General features: G+C 39.8%; 1 protein-coding gene across 1 annotated transcript in view; it reads right to left on the bottom strand.

Moving 5' to 3' along the window:
• Window positions 1–18,045, bottom strand: part of si:ch211-186j3.6 (neural-cadherin) — a 275,078-nt gene that overhangs the window by 194,502 nt on the left and 62,531 nt on the right. Inside the window, exons 2-4 of the mRNA XM_035682213.1 lie at window positions 10,953–11,150; window positions 9,306–9,531; window positions 7,210–7,414 (exon numbers count right to left, since the gene is read on the bottom strand). Of these exons, the coding sequence (XP_035538106.1) occupies window positions 7,210–7,414; window positions 9,306–9,531; window positions 10,953–11,150 (629 nt within the window). The remainder of the gene's footprint in view (window positions 1–7,209; window positions 7,415–9,305; window positions 9,532–10,952; window positions 11,151–18,045) is intronic.

The raw sequence follows: 18,045 nt of genomic DNA, 5'->3' as shown, positions 1-18,045 counted from the left end.
TGTGTGGTGTGTGTGTGTGGTGTGTGTGTGTGTGTGTGTGTGTGTGTGTTGTGTGTGTGTTATGCCAGAATAAGCAAAAGCCCATGTGCCAGTGTGACAGAATATTGGGGGGAGGTGGCCAAGTATATGTAACGACAGTATATTGTGTGGGTACAAGGCTGCCAGGAAAAGTAAGAATTGAATGAAGAAAGAGAGGGGAAGTCAGACGTAATAAGCAAGATAGGCTCAAACACAACGTACACAGAAACATGTGGAACAACACAAACACACTAGGGAGTGCAGCAGGTCTCGGGGCTTGGTTAGGTAACTAATGGTCCGATGAGCTATCCTCCTGGAGGGAAATGGAAACTACCTTGCAAAATTAAAGTCATGCCAATCAGTGAAATCCAAGTCCCACACAATACACCATTGTTCGCTATTTGGCAGACAGCAAGGTTTTTGAAAAGAAAAGCAACCAACAAAGGACAAAATTGAAAGTGGTGGCTTATTTATATATTCTTCTTGAAAAAACAAATGATGTTGTCATTTTTTACCCACCTATTAAATGCTACCGGAAAACTTTAATAAGAGAAAGAAGGAAAAAATAGAAATCCCTTAAATCAACTTCCTTTTTGTAAGCCAGCAATGAATGTTGGCATGATGAAATTCTGATGCATAACTGCTCCCAATCTAAGGCTGCATTCTTATCTAAAATCAACATTAATGGCATAATGTTTATTAAATTGTTACTGTTATCGTAGATGGCTACAAGCTTCCTTTATGATGGATTAGATTATCCGAGCCTTAATCAACAATTCTTTTTGGACAGCAAGGCCTAATAAGAATCCCAAACTTTTTTCCCATGGTTCTTTAGAAAATAAAATATTTTATATACCAGTTGGATCATTTTTATTCAATCAATCTCATCTTAGAATTTACCTCCATAACCAGGCTCCCTGCCCTTTCAAAGTGACCTTGTTTTGGTTTTCCCACTTCGAAAAAAACTCAGTTTTTAAAACCTGTGGAAGCAAATCCAAACAGAATTTTGGTAGGTTGCCCCCTTGTTAACTGAAATTCTCATTTTGGACAAACTGCCTGTTTTCTGTTTGAAAGGGAATTTTTTCGCTTACCTACAGAAACTCAATCTTGGGATCTGACTTGGGAAAATCATTTTTTTGAAATTCCAAAGGGATTTCTTTGAAGACGGAATCCAAGGTCAGGTTAAGTTTTTCCATGAAAAATGGAATCCTTGGTTGGGGTTCCCTGGTTTTTATTGGGTGCTTTTATTGTATTTATTTGGGGTGGGTTTTTTCCCTGTTTATATTGTATATTGTTTTCCCAATCTGTTTATTTTGTTTTTTTGAGTTTTTTCCAAAGCAACAAATTTTTTATGGTGCCATAAATTTTATTTTTTTTGAGTTTTTTTTTGGTTGCTTTGGTACGCTTGTCTTTTTTTTGTTTTGTTATTCTTTGAGTGGTATTTGTTAAGGCCATATAAGCATGGGGCATTGGCAAATTAGCGGTTAGACTTTACATATTGTGGTTTGTTTTGGCATTTTGTTTTAATGTAATACTTAGTTAAATTAATTAAAAAAATACAGGAACATGAAAATGGAAAACATAAAAATTGTTTATGGTTCAATTGGTCGTCATTTTTTTTTTTGTTTTTTGTTAGGTGGGTTTTGCCCGATTCCTCAAAGGGGGCAGGTTTTGTTACGTAAATTTTATGAAGCTGCCTTAGGGGCAAGTTTAACAGATGGAAGGGGGCTTGAACCCAAGGAAGAAGCCAAGTTTCAGCTGACAAGTTGTCTTTTTATTAAAATAGAAAAGTGCTTCAAAAGGAGAATTTTTGAAAACCAAAGAGAAATTGGTTTTAATTTTTAAACTATTCTTTGTTGTACCCATTTCCAAATGGGTGGGGTGGCTTGTGAAGTCAGAACGTTTATTTACTACAAGAAGGCCCAAATGTTTCCCCATTCCCCTCAGTTTTGATTCCGTGGGTTGGTTGGGGGGGGAATATGCCTTGGCCATTTGGGAGGGGAGAATGTGCATTTTTTATTGGATTTTCACAAAAGAAAAAGGCAACAAATATTGTTTGTTTTGTTTTTTAATCACTTTAAAATGACTGAAATATAATGAAATAAGTTGCTTTTTTTTTTGTTCAGATATGGAAAACTGTTGGAGGGAAAACAAAAATTAATTTCTTTTGAGCCAATCACAAAGCAATGAAAATAACAGTAATTCCATTTCGTGTCAAAAAACAATGTTGCTTTGGGTTTAAGTTTTAAGCTTAGCCCAACGTTTGGCCCCCATGAAAACAAAATTTTTTGACATTTTTCAATTGATTTTACGTTTTGCCTTTTTTTCTCCATCAATCCCTTTCAGCAAGTTTGGTAAAAACATGTTTCCCCAAAGAATTTCTTTCTGAATTCCTGTTTGGTTGCAGTCACTGCAACAAAAAAACATGTCCCCCTCAAGATCTTTTTCTTGGAATCCCTTTGTTTTTTTGTGGCAGTTCCCACTGCACAACACTTTTTTGTTTGGTCATTTTAAGCTGTAAGGGCCCAATACAGTTGTTTTTTTTTTTTTTTTTCCATTGGTTGGAATTTGCACCACTGGAAGAAGCTGACTGGTTGCATGTTTTTTTTGCCACTGTTGGAGGGGAAGTTTTATGTGGCCATCAAAAGTTCAAAATCCTCCCATAAGTTGGCCCACAGCACAACTGGGTTTTGTATTTTATCCGCATAGGGAGTTTTTTTTTCTAAAAATACTGAACGAATTTAAATTACATATTTTAAGTTATAAACATGCCAGCTTTTCTTTAAGTGCACTTCAACCTATAGAAGTACCATCACAGAATTGAGTTTAGGGTATTTTAACTTGCTTTCTTATTACATTTTTTTCCATTTGTCAACAACAATTGTTTTTTAACAGTACAATTTAAATCCTTTAATTGTTTACATTCAGCGGTACACCCTTGCTCCTATCCCAGCCAATTGGAACTTCAATTAACCCATTTTTTATGCCTTTGTCCATTTGTAGCATGTGATTTGGGTTTATTACTTAGTACCAACAGTTTAAACATTTAATTTTTTTTTTTATTTTTTTTTGTTTTTTTTTTTTTTGGGTTATAAAAAGTTTCCTACCCAGTTAAGAGAGATGCGCTGCAGGCGGTCTCGGGCTGGTTAAGGGTAACTAATCGGATGCGATGACTATCCTCCTGGAGGGAGAAACTTGAAACACCTGCAAATTAAAGTCATGATATAGTGATCCAGTCCCACAAATATCACCACCGTCTGTTCGCGTAATATTGGCGACGACAGGTTTCTGAAAAGAAAAGCAAAAAAAAAAGACAAATTGAAATGGTGGCATTTTATAGTATTCTTTTGAAAAACAAATAATGTGTCATTTTTTAACCCCACTATTAATGCTACGGAACTTTAATAAGAGAAAGAGGAAAAATAGAATCCTTAAATCAATTCTTTTGTAATGCGCAGCATTGATGTGGCATGATGAATTGTGATGCATTACTCTCGCAATCTACAGCTGCATTCTTATCTAAAATCAACATTATGCATAAAATGTTATTAATGTTATACTGTTATGCGTAGATGCTACTCAAGCTCGTTTATGATATAGATTATCAGCTATCAACATTTTGGCAGCAAGTTAAGATCCAACTTTTTTCATGTCTTAAGAAATTAAATCATTTTATATATCAGTTTTGTCATTTTATTCATCAATCTCATCTAGAAATACATCCATAACAGGCTCCTGCCAGTCTCAGTGACCTTGTGGTTCCACTCAGAACTCAGTAACCTGTGAAGCATCCAACAGAAATTGTAGGGTGCCCTTACATAAATCCTCATTTGGACAAACTGCTTTTCTGTTTGAGGGAATTCCTTACCTACAGAACTCAATCTGGATCCTGACTGGGATCATTTTGAATTCAAAGGGATTCTGAAGACGAATCAGTCAGGTAGTCATGAATGATCTGGTGGGTCCTGTTTTATGGTGCTTTATTGTATTATTTGGTGTTCTGTATATTGTATTGTTTCATCTGTATTTGTTGTTGAGTTCAGCATTTTTAATGTGCATATTTATTGTTGAGTTTGTGCTTTGTACTGTCTCTTGTGTATTTCTTGAGTGTTATGTAAGGCCCATATAAGCATGGGCATTGCAAATTAGCTTAGACTATACATATTGTGGTGTTTGGCATTTGTTAATGCTACATACTAGTCCAAATAATTAAAAAATACAGCCAACATGACAAATGGAAACATAAAATTTTGTCATGGTCAATGGTCGTCATTTTTTTGTTTTAGGTTGGTTGCCATTCTCAAGGGGGCAGGTTTTACGTAATATGAGCCTGCCTTAGGGCAAGTACAGATGAGGGCTTGACAAGGAGAGCCAAGTTCAAGCTGACAAGTTTGTCTTTAAATTAAAAATAGAAAAGTAAAGCTCAGAGGAGAATTTGACAAGAGAATGGTTTTAAATTTAACTATTTGTTAATAACCATTCCATGGGTGTGCTGTGAGTCCAGACCGTTATAACCTTAAGCCCAATGTCCTCAGTTTGATTCTGGGTGTGGAAATATGCTGCATTTGGAGGGGAGAATGTGCATTTTATTGGATTTAACAAAAGAAAAAGGCATCAAATAATGTGTTTGCTTTTATCACTTAAAATGACTGATAAATAATGAATAAAGTGCTTTGTATAGATGGAACTGTGAGGAAAACAAATTAATTTCTTGGAAAAGCCATCACAATCAGCAATGATACATAATTCATTCAGAAAACCATGTGCTTGGTTAGTTAACCTTACACTGCCCCATAGAAATCAAAATTTTGAATTTTCATTGAATTTTACTTTGCTTTCTCATCATCCTTCAGCAGTTTGTAAAAACATGTCTCAGATCTTTCTGGATCTGTTTGTGCAGTCACTGCACAACAGCTTTTGTCATTTTAGCTGTAAAGCAATACAGTGTGTGTTTTTTTCCATGTGAATGCACCACTGGAAGAAGCTGACTGTTGCATGTTTGCCACTGTGGAGGGAGTTACTGTGGCATCACGTCCACATCCTCCATAAGTGACCCACAGCACAACTGTTTATTTTATCCATAGGAAGTTTTCTAAAATACTGACGAATTTAAATACATATTTTACAGTTATAAACATGCAGCTTTCTTTAGTGCACTTCAACTTATAGAGTACATCACAAGAATTGAAGTAGGGTATTACTTTGCTTTTCTTATACATTTTCCATTGTCACAACAATTGTTTACAGTACATATTTAATCTTAATTTAAACATTCAGCGGTAACACCCCATCCTCTCCAGCCCATGACTCAATACATGTTATATTGCTGTCAGCATTTTAGCATGTATGGGTTATACTAGTACACAACAGTACATTATTTTTTATTTTTTATTTTTTTTGGTTATAAAATTCCTACCAGTTACAGTATGTCTGCAATCACATTTCATGTGTGATAAAATGTGCCATAAATCAGCAGTATTAGTATGCAGCACGGGAGCGAATGCACTATTGGGTACAGGTTGTCAACTGACCTGTTGTTGAAAACAGACACCCAAATTATCAGAGAAAAGGTACAATGAGAATTATTTTTAGCAAAACAGAAGGGTAGTATATAGACGAATGTGGAGTGCAGGTAGCATGCCTTGTCACCACACATGCACTATCAATAAACCACTTAAGCTTTGCGGGAGCCATTCAGCCCTCCATTATCCTCTCAATCGTTCCAATATGATGTAACGACTGAGAGTGTAATTCTGTTCATGAGGCAGCAAAGAGCAAGTATAGGGGCATTAAGGCCAATATAAAGCACAGAGCATCTGTAAAAGGTTCACCCTGTCAACAAGATTAGCCTACACAACGCCATTTTTCAACTGCTGATGGAGAACATTAAACACTCACATTTGAGACAAAATTCAGAGTATTCCTTGACACAACTTCACTTATTTCTAATGCAAATTAACTTCTTTCAAGTAAAATTAAAATCAAATATCGATGCATCATAGGTATGTGTTCACATTGTTTTTATCTGGAGTGTTAAACTGCACAGACACAGGCAGTTATCAGGCAAGGGTTGCAGTGTCAAGAAGGTGCTGGCTTTTTAGCGCTGATGGTCCTGTACTTCAAAAAGCTTACCCAGGCTCCAGAGAGCAGGCACAGGCTGAGGCTGGCCACCCAGGGCAGGAGTGTGGCCAGACAAGGGCACACACCAACTACCTGCTAATTCCTTTCTTTCTTTCATTCTTTCCCTCTCTCCTTCTCTCTTGGTGCTCTATAGTCCACTGGGTCCCAGAGCGGAGCAGTTGAGGACAGATGGTTCAGCAGGACATGTTTTAGCCCGAGGCCAGAATAATGATGGAAACCAGACCAGATGCCTAGATGCCTGCAGCAGTCAGTCGCTGTTCTCTCTCACTTCCTGACAACATAAGGAAGCCATTGAGAAGCCCAGTGCACTCATTCCAGACAGATAAGTCTATTTGGTTTGGAGTGAAGACTCAATACAATACTTTTAGACTAAAACTGGATATGTACAGTTTTAGATTAAGGATTTGAATGCTGTTTTACAATCAATTCAGGTTAAGGGCATCCCATAACGACCCTGTATCAATGATGGGTTCAGACCAGGAGCCTCTAGAACCAGACGATCATTTTAACTGCAACATTCAACTATTACCATCCATACGGAAGCTGTAAATCAATAAAATGAAATCTAACAGCCTTTCAGCAGCCTAAATGCATGTGCTGCTCAAGGACGTTTGAGATTTTATGACCATGTGTGGTTATTTTATTGTCTGCAAGATATATCATAATCACCACTGCTCACCACAATTCAACAGCTTCCTTCCAGCCAACTATCAATGCACTTGGTGTACAATACAACAGGAAGTAAGTGACAATAGCTTGAAATATAGCAGATCAAAGGCAGCTATGCTGTCTGAGGAACAAGTCAAATGGCATCACCCCACTGGTGGGAGACTTGGTAATTTTAAGAGTTGTCAGATATTGTTTGCAGTATTCTGTGCAGACTGTGTGAGACATGACAACCTTGTAATGTCAAAAAAAATGGAGTTTTGAAGAACAACCATCAACTTAATATTGATTTCGGTTAATGTGACTTCACCCCCCCCATCCCAACCCACCCCCCACACAACACCCCCCACACCCACACACACACCCACACACACACCCACACACCTCTGCTGCACTGCTCATGCTGTCCAGGCCCTCGCTGGCTCGCACCAATAGCAAGTAGCGATGCTGGTCACTCTCGTAGTCGATAGGACGGGTCAGGCTGATTTCACCAGTCTCTGCTGAGATGGAGAAGAGACTGCTGGGATTGATGAGAAGGCTGTAGCTGATTGGTTTCTTCTGGAAGGACACAGCAGGTGTGACCAGGAAGCTGAGGAGACATGGAGGAAAAGTTATTAAAGTAAATCTGCAGCACAGGGTGGAGTGGAAGAGAGCAGAATATATACAGTACTGTAGGGCAGAGTTAAAGAAATATCTTCCAAACATTTCTGTGTGTTAGAGTGGTGTACAGAAGGCCTTTTCCACTACAGGAACTTGACAACCCTATGAACTGAACTGAAGAACCTGTGAGGCTTTCATTCTAGGTTCTGCTTCGGGTTTCCACTGTGCAAACAGTAACATTTTGGATACACACCTCTGAAGAAGTGACACTGCTTTATATATGGTATTAAACAGTTGACACAAAGAAAAACTGTCATTTTAAGTGCCACTAATGCTTTTCATGACTAAAATAATTACTTTTAAATGTAAATATCATTAAATTCATAGCAGGGCCTCTTATTTACAGTTTAGATGACATAAGTGATGAGGCATGAAAACAAAATGTTGCATTTTCTCACTATCACATTATCGACTGTATTAAAAAACCCACTTCCTTAGCAGTGTTTAGCTGAATACAATTTCTGCCTTATTATTGGCAGTGTTTGTTGTGTTAAAAATGAGCTGTTGGATTCCATGGCTCAAAGTATGCTTACCTGGAACATGGATTCAGTACCACATTCTGACTAGTGGCTGACAATGGTTACAGGTTAAATTCTGGGTTGTTTAGTTCCTGTGGTGAACAAAAACTGTGCCAAGCACAACAAACTAGAGTTGACTACAGAAGAGAAACACAGATGTCCTCTGTACTGTATATGCAGAGTAGACTGGCCCTCACAGATTAGAATGAAGTCGACTCAATTATAGTAGATAGTCGTGTAGCTTTGGGTACAGCAACATGGACTGGAATAGAGTAAAAAGGGGCAAAGTAAGGTACATATCTGTAGAGCAGAGTAAAAAGAATAAATGTGAAGACTAGAATTTAACAGAGCAAAGCCCATCATGATGTAGCAAATGTATGTGAAATGATATCCGAACTAATTAAACTGGTGTTGATTACAACTACCTACATTCCACTACATTACATTAGTATACACTTTTCACACGTCTAAAATGAAAAACCTTCGCTCATTTTTAGTTACTAGTTGTTTGGAATTAATAATTTGGCCAACAGCACAATTGTAAAATAATGACACAAAGACCTTGTTACAATTCCAGTAATAATCAATAAATAATTGAAATATCACTTAGGGGGCAACTCCAAGATAGGTTAAGTAAAAGAAGAGCAGATAAGAAATGAGCAGATGCAAAGTGAAGAGTAGAGTGCAGTACAGTAAAGTCAAGTACATTTATGCAGTGTCCACCAAAGTAGCATGAGTACAGTGAGAGGGGTGGGTTGGTGGTTTCTGCTATCTAACACTTCCTGATGAAATCAGTGTAAACAACAGAGTGGGATATCCACTTTGTTGGTTTGCCAAATGTGTCAGTCAGATAAAAGAAGCTGAAGGGGGATAATGAGACCAATCCAAGGACACTAATCATAACTGTATCACTTTAGTCAGGCCTGAGGCTGTGTGTGTGTGCGTGTGTGTAAATCATTACTTGAAGGCAGTGCTTTCTCGTGTGCTGCATATCATACATGCTCAAGGCTAAATGTGTCAACACTTATAATATGGAAATATATTTGTCAGTTTGTTAAACATAAAGATGTGAAAGAAAAAGATATTATGTGTGCAGATCGATTGTCGATGAATTCATCATTTGACACATAAACGATGTAAAAAATGCTGTAGTGAGTAGTAATCATATCTGTGGTAGAAGGAGAAATACATGTGTTTGTACCCCTTCATATCGATGTCCAGTGGAGAAATTCAGGTAAAACAATTTCCAGAGACAGGACCAGGCCTTTTTTTCTATCCCTCAGTGTGTATGTGTGAACTTACGGCTGTCCTTCAGGGGTATTTTCCGGGATGGCAATGGTGAAGGAAGCGTTTGTGAACTGTGGCGGCCGGGCTCCAGCCACCACAGAGACGACAGCGGGGGCGCTACGGCTGCCAAGCCGGTCAGCAGCCACCACTGTCAGCAGGTACTCCCTGTCCTGCTGCAGGGGGAGGCCGGTAGTCCGTACCTGGCCGCTCTTTTTGTCCACTTCAAACCGTCCATCACCACCTGCAGATAAAAGCAATATGTTTGCTGATTGATTGATGATTTAACCTTTTGGATTTGTTGGACAAAATATGAAAGACCAATAGAAGACAAGGTATTTAAAGAAAAGTAATACGCAGATAACGGATGGATATCAGCTGATACTGCGTCCAGCGATCTCTGATTGGCCCCACAAAATTCTGATCTGAGAACCCTTAGTAACAGGTCAAATTTTGGATAGCTGGAGATGTAATTCAATCACAGATGTTAGCAGAGTAGTGGTAAGAGCGTTTCTCACTGAAATAATGAGCAGATAAACTATAGAGATACAAGGGATTATGTCATTATGAGTTCATCTATGATCCTTTTCAGCCAGACTTCTCTGTGGTTTCATGCTGAGAAGGATTTCAGCATAAAAGGAAAGAATAGTTAGACAAATAACAGCCTCCCTAGGTCGCAGCTCAAAGTCAACCAGTGCAAAGGGCTGCAAGGCAAGAGTCTGTGTAAATGCTGCTGCCTTCAAGAGCTGTCAAAAATATTGTAAACGCATGCTGAACATGTGCCAACAAAGTGATGAATATGACTGGACAGTCAGTTTTCCAAGTTGTTGAGATGTGAAATGCAAAGAGCAGAGAGACTGGAACTGGGATGTTAAAATGTATGAGCTCGATGTAACATAACAGGGAACGATAAGGCTTTCATCCAAACTACACTGCATTTACAAAAGTCATTGTTTTTGACTCTGGGTGTGAAAGACTTCTATCACACAATGCTGCATTCACAAAACAACAAAACCAACATCAATTAAACCAACTGAAAAGTTGAGTCTAGAAATTAAGATCAACATTTATGTTTTTCATGTCATTTCTAATGGTAAATTAATTCTGTTACCTCTATGGGGAAAACTGGAAAACTTTTTTGGGCAGGGGTTTTACAGATTTTCAAAAAGGGCAGACAAAATCATTACATGGCAGACAAGAACAAAAATTATTTTGCATTAGAGACTTAAATTTCAAGGAGCAACAGAAACAGACTTGATTCTGCATCATGGAAAACATTTTTAAAAAGATACATTTGTTCCCCCTGTATTATGCACACCAATGAGGAAACACTTATCTAAAGCAACTCTGTGTAATTCAAATATTGGAAAGGGAACACCTATGGTTTGGTATATAAATCAACATACTTACTATAATTACTAAACTATATTGTGGGTGCAAGTGGGTTCTCTAAACTTAAACGCTTCATGTCAAAGAGGCTGAAATGCATTCTTACATTCAAAACCCAGTGTTGTCATTCACAGGGTTAAATATCGTTTGTCCCTTTTTACTTGTCATAGAAGAAAAAGCACAGGTGCAAGGGATTACTCTGTTCTATTCAAGCATCTGAGTATGGTATGGCAGTGTCGTGGGACATGCAGGAGAAAAGAAGAAAAACCAACCAACCATCAGACAGGAAGTACTCCACTTCGCCGTTGTTGCCTTCATCCCCGTCCTGAGCGTGGAGCTTGTAGACCAGCGAGCCTGCAGGGGCATCAGGGGAAACCACAGCAAGGTAGGGAGTAGGAACCATGCTCCATTCTGGGACATTGTCATTCACATCGGTCACAGTCAACTCCACTCTGACCAAGTACCACTCCGGACCTGAAGAGAGATACAAAGGAGAAGACGGCAGTTTACAGAGGGCATGGACATGACATTAAACTTGAGGAACACACCACAGTAATACAAGAAGAAGAAGAAGTCAAGAAGAGGGAATCTTTACGCTTACAGTAAAGCTTGAAAGAGACCCCAGCTGGATCCGTATCTCAGCATGCTAAATTATTTGTCTGTGCAAGCTTTTTTGTTTGTCATACAAATTTGAAAAGGCAATGCTGCATGTACAGTTATCATATACTAACCAATAAGTGAAATTGGGAAGGGTCGGTAGAAACAACTGATGTTCCACACTGTGCTGCTAGCCAAATTCACTACCAATAGCATCTACAGTATTTAGTAACAAAGCAAATGGAAGTTGCATGGGTTACACAAACACACAACAAATAAGGCCCATGCTGTCTTTGTTCCTCAGTCAGTACTGTTTGTTTCACCCTTGTCAGACAGAGACACACTGAATGGCTTGGTGACAGATTTAGACATGAAGTGAATGAGGCTGTGCTTGCCATGTTCATTTTCACTCTAAATGTCAAAGTCTTGATGTTGGTTTCTTCCAGACAGAAATGAGACATCGGAGATGTTGATGTTTAAGTGTTTCTTTTCTCTTTTTTCTCTTTGAAAGTTCTTTGTCTCGGTGTGGAGCACCACTCTGGTTTTCTTCATCAGCCCAAGCAGTCTTCAAGCAAAGCAAACCATGTGACATCCAGCCAGCAATAGCCTGCTGTTTTACTCCAACCGGCTGTGCTGCCTAGGGAAACAGATCATATCATTCCAGCAGCCAGTGCAAAGGTGGCAGTGCTGCCAGCTCAACAATAAATAACAAATGTAAACAAAGCAGTGCCAACAATCAAGCAGAAAGGCCGTTTTACACAGCTCTAAAAACCTACGGTTGGTCCATCCTGTCAAGGTAGGCCACAGGCGGCCAAAAGTAACTTGGGCTACTCCGAACAAAGCATTTTAGGCCTTACAGCTGAAATTATCAATAATAGGAATGAGTCAATCAACAGGATTGAAAAATACACAAATCAGTTTCGATTAATGATAAGAAGTTTTTCAACAACATTCACTGGGACCCAGCTTTATTAAACGTTCGTTGCCACAAAAGATAGTTGGGTTGAGCTAACAAGCAATTTGAGATTTCCAGTGGAGAAACCGTTCTATGGCTGCAACGATTCCTCGAGCACTCCGATTACAAAATAAAATATGGAGGATTTCCTCTGCTCTGAAGCCCGTCGTTAATTCAATTAAAGCCCGTCACGTTCAGGCAACCGGATGTCTTTAGTGTGACACAACGTGCGTACTCACAGCGATGCGTCCCTACCAGTGTTGGGATAACGGCGGAAGTAAACGGGCCGTATTCTTTCATAACGGAGTCCATCATAAAAATTACATTACTATTTCCCATGTGCAACACGTACCCTACTGAGAATGTTTTTAAAGTAAGGAGCCCAACCACGGTCCCTAAAACCAAGGCCGGAAGAGAGACGGAAGCCGGGCTTTTGGTAACGGGTGCACAGTTGTGCTGAAGCTGGCAGACCCCAGTGACCGAAAACAGTGAAATGAGCAAAACGCAGCAAAGCAAAGTAATAAGAGGAAGACCGACAAGATGTCCAAGGGTGTGGGATATTGACAATTAAGAACAACAACATTCCGTGGTGTGTGACATTAAAGGATGACTGGCGTACCATAGTCTGCGAAAGTCAGTTGTTACCTTTATTTTCAATCTGGACATTTTGACAGGTAGCCACTTGCATAATATTGAGTCATAGATAGAAAAAGGCAACTTTTCTTAAAAGGAACAAATGGCCGGATCACTGCGTTATTCACTATGAGTCCTGTCTTGTTTCTACTATCTGTATACTTTATCAATTCTGGCTGTTAATGAACGCCCAGACACACAACACACTGCTTTATCCGCACTGACCGTCGATTATCCATGGAATAGTTCAATTACGAATCACGTCGATTACCCAAGGAATACGTCCAGCGAGCGTGCAGCCACTAGGAACTGCACTGTCCACCGTGTTCGTTCTGAGACGATTAAAGGAGTTGCTTATAGTAGATTCCTGTGGACGAATTAACCGTCTTGCTTGTGCAATCAACGCCCTCAAGATTCGAACACATACTGGGGCTGTAGCTTTTAACCAAGATTTGTTTGATCCCTCCCCCTCCGAAAAAAGCGGCAAAACAAAACAACAAACAAAAACAAAAAAGAAATATGTAACAACTAAAGCATCACTTTGCCTTATTCAATTACACAGCGCTGGTCGTTAACTGGTAATCGCGCCTCCTCGTTGACTCCTTAATGTGTCAAAGTGACAACAACGAAATATGACAACAAAAAACTTAGGAGGAGCCGATCGTCTAAATCTCCAACCAAGTAAATAATAACAGGTGTATATGGGCAGTGCTGCACTATCGCACCCTAGTAAACAGCAATCAATATTGACACGACAAAACACAACTAACGTCCTACACAACTCAAATACATGCGGCACCACACACACACCACACTAAGAAGACGCCTGCCATGAGCACTGTTTTCTTTGTCGCAGCAAGGGGCGCCCAAGATAAGTTCGAGGGCTGAAAGCCAGAGGCGATCCCGGCTCCCCAGCTGGTCAGTTTGGCTACCGGTTTGAAGGTTATATAGAAAAATGGAAACCAGGAAATTGGTTCTTTTGCCAACAACTTATTGGCAGTTGGCTGCAAGTCGAGAATGAGAAATGAAGCTTCCTCAAACATGTTCTGCATTCTTGTAAAAAACAGATTAAAGTAGTAGAAATGAGAAACAACCCATTCAGAACGGGCTTACAGTAAGTGATGATAGGAGGAAGCTGGATAGCAAAGAGAGAGCAAAGAGAAAAAGATAGAGAACGAGCACAGCAGAAAAATAGAGCAATGAAAAGAGGGGGAGTGCACAGTGGGGTGGTAAAGATCAAGCATAAGGACGTACAAAGTGAAAGGCAGAGCTAGGAACTGATCACACCTGTGGTGTTATAGAAACAGTCAAAACATGAAAATTGAAATGAGATTAAACAAAGAAAAAAACAAAAGAAAACAATGAACAAGCCAATGCATACAATCAAATGCATGCGAAGACGGAGAGGCAGCAAGGACTTAGAGCAAGAAAAACATAGAGCGGATACAAGACACAACAGAAGCGAAATTAAGCCAGCCACATCTTCCAAAAAATGTATCACTGCACTTGACCTGGCATCCCATGTAGTGTGGTGTGTGTGTGTGTGTGTTGGGTGTTGTTGGTGTGGGGTCCTTGTGTGTGTCTCTCTCTCTCTCCCTCCCTGTGGTTGTAACAGAATTAATTGGCAAAAGGACAATGCAGCTTTGGCGAAGAAGGGACGGCATTACCCAGATAATAAATCACTGGGCTAATATACAGAACACTATGCCAAAATGCATCTCTCACACACACACACACACACACACACACACACCTTTGTCACTAAATGATCATCAGTGGATTAGTGGCTAATGAAGGACCATAGGGAGATACAGCTAGGTGCTATTGCCATCCCTCACATTAATGCATCTCACTGGCTCTAATGATATGTTGCAATCCCTAGAAACAGTGGGACCTGCAATTACTAATAGTGCCACAGAAGGCTTTTCCATGCCCACCGACCTCATTTTCTCCAATAGGTTGCCAGTCCAAGTACTGCAACATGTTCATTTTGTCACAGCACTATCTTGTTATCTTGTTCTCAGAGCACACAGTATGTGTAAAGTCCTGAAACCTTATGCACAAAAAAAATGGAAGTTGTTTTTACTGCTTTTTGTTCGTGTTAATGGATTTTTATTATGATCAAAACACAAAGTATGGTCAAGGTTGAATAAAAGTTGCAATTTTCTGTTGTAAAACCTTACAAACTTCTCTGTCAGGCGTGCCTTTGGAAGCCGAAGAAAAAAAATTCCATTCCATTTTTACCCTGGTCATGTGTGCTATAGCCCATCCAATACTAGATTTTTCAAGATGATACAGAAATCAATAAAGATACATTGGCCAATACTACCTCGCCCAAGCAGATCTACCTGTCAGGCTGCAATGCATGTAGATCAGAGTGGATTTTTAGGATCAGTGTTACCATAATGCATTTCTGCATTCAACGGGCTAGCAGCCACTTTATACATTGCATAGCAGTCATAGATAGAGAGATAGATACTATTACATATTGTTAACATTAGATTAATATTACTAATGTAAAAGCAAAATTTTTCTGTTGTTGGTTTTGGTGGAGAACAAAAGAAACAAAATAAAACCCACCAAACCGTCTTTTCCACTATTCCTACAATTACCATCTCTCAGTGAAAATATTCTGTCTCTACACCTCTCTGATGCCCCCGACCTCCCTCAGCCCTCTAGCCACTTCATGCCCCGCCTCTCCTGGCCTGTCCCGGGAACACCAGACTCAACACTTCAAAACAGACCTTTAAACATGAACCCGTTCATTTGATGTGTCTAACTGGACTTCTATTGTGACGTGTCACTTCCTGTCACCTCATTTGGTCACTTCCTGTAACCGTAACCTGATGCAGCTTGATGACACGCGATGTCCAGGTGACAAAACTTCTGGCACGGCGTTACTCGCCGTCTTCTGCTCGTCTCAATTTCTCCTCTTCTCTCTCTCCTCGCTCACCTCGCTCGCCCACACTGGGTGATAAGTTTTGGACCTCGGTGCGGCCTGACCCGCCAACGACACACGACAAAGGATTATAGCACGGCACAAAAGCCTGCTTTTTCCTGCGATCCCTGGTCAGCACACCGCTAACGAGAGGCAGCATCTGCAGCTTTAAAGAGTCTGCCAGCTGACTTTACCGGAGCAACGCGACGTTAACGCCGAGTCGTTAACTCTGCAGAGCAACGAGTGAAACGCCTTTCCTGTGGTTCATACTAAGCTGAAACATCTGGCCAGAGGACAAAGGATACACCTTTTCTGGCGCGTTATTTTTTCCCTTATTTAAGGGTGGTGCCCCGAGGAACTTTAATATTAAAGTAATTTTCTATTATCCTTTGATAATCAAAATGAATTGATTAAACTAATAGTTAAACCACTGTAACACCCTACAAAGTGGTGCCCTACACAGTGCTCCACAATCCAACGGGTGGTGTCAAGGTAGGGTCACAATTCATTTTCTATTAATAGACAAATCCTTTCAGCTGTACTTCTATATACTGTTGGGTATGGTTTCATTTAGAACAGAACATCATATTTTATGACTCACTCAATGGACTGAATCACACGCACTCACACCTCTCCTCCCATTTCTCAAGCTTTATGCAGGTTCAGATATAGTGGATGCAAGCAGAGAGAGACACTGCACTGTGCAGCTGTTTGATCTGACAGACAGCAAACTGTCCACCCTGCTGCGTCTTGCCCAATCATGTGAATTGTCTTTTGCACAGCAACTGCCCTGTGAAACAGTGTTTTCTAGCTTGGTACATCATTTATTACACTCATCATATCTTAAAACTTTAAATTGAGGCTTTCATTGAGATATAGCACATGTTATATGCTCACTGAAGCTGATAAAGTAGTATGTAATAAAGCACCAGTGGAGTTTGTGCTTTTACGTACAAAGTGAAACAGTTATTATACCTGCGGCATCACTGCCCTCCCAATCAAAACACAGTAAAACTAACACTGAGGTATGTGCCGAGTCAGCAGCAGAGTGGACACAACCACAGACCAACAGCTGTTTTGCCGGGGACTTGATCATCATGATAAATAGGTAGCTTGCTTCATAGAATTCTTTATTGAATTGAATGTAATGGTTCTGTAAAGTGTCCACTCCAACAATGTTGTTCCTATTGGTGTTGGTCTATTCTTCATAGATTGTATTCAAACACTTTTTATTTTGTAGCCTTATTTGAAAAGTGTTTCTTTTTTACATCATCAATCTCCATTCAATACTCCATAATGACAAAGCAAAAAAGAATTTTTGGTTTTGAAAATGAATTGACATTTTATAATAATTGTAACATATTACATTGACCTAAGTATTCAGACCCTTTGCTATGGCAGAATGCATGTAGGGTGTCTCCCTTTTCTCTTGATTGTTTTTTAGATGATTGTACACATAGAAGGAAGACACATGAAGCCAAGCCTGTTTGGAGTTTTCAAAAAGCTCCTAATGGACTCCCAGACTATGAGAAAGAAGATTCTCTGGTCTGATGAGACCAAGATTGAACTTTTTGGCGTTAATTCTAAGTCTGTCTGAAAGAAACCAAGCACCACTCATCACCTGCGCAATCCCATCCCAATGGTGAAGCACGGTGGTGGCAGCATCATGCTGTGGGGTTGTTTTTCAGCATCAGGGACTGGGGGACTGGTCAGGGTTGAGGAAAAGCTCAACAGAGCAAAGTACAGGGAAATTCTAATGAAAACCTGGTCCAGAGCACTGGTCCACAGTTTCACCTTCTAACAACAATGACCCTAAGCACACAGCCATGACAATACAGGAGTTGCTTAGGGATAACTCTGAAAGTGCGAGTGTGTGAATATCTCTGGAGAGACCTGGACATTTCTGTCCACCAACAATCCTCATCTAACCTGACAGAGCTTTGAGTCCTAAAGAAGAAGTGCAGAAAATACCTAAAACGGGTTGTGCAAAGCTTGTCGCATCATACCCAAGAACATTCAAGACTGTTATCACTGCCACGTACCAAGTTAAGGGTCTGAATACCTATGTCAATGTGATATTTGAGTTGTTTTTGTTGTTTTTTTCAAAACAAGTACCTCTACTGTAAAACAAGTTCAGTCAGACAACTCACATTTGATTTGTTTATTACAGCAGTATAGCATAGTTAGATTTTGGCGTCTAGGCTCTGACCTCATCACTATGTTTACATAGAGATATTGGGGAGTGA

This window comes from Morone saxatilis, unplaced genomic scaffold (genome assembly GCF_004916995.1).
Source record: "Morone saxatilis isolate NCDOM2014 unplaced genomic scaffold, NCSU_SB_2.0 Contig11, whole genome shotgun sequence".
Lineage (NCBI taxonomy): Eukaryota > Metazoa > Chordata > Actinopteri > Moronidae > Morone > Morone saxatilis.
The sequence above is the reverse complement of the archived record's forward strand: the minus strand, read 5'-3'. Positions and strand labels throughout refer to the sequence as shown.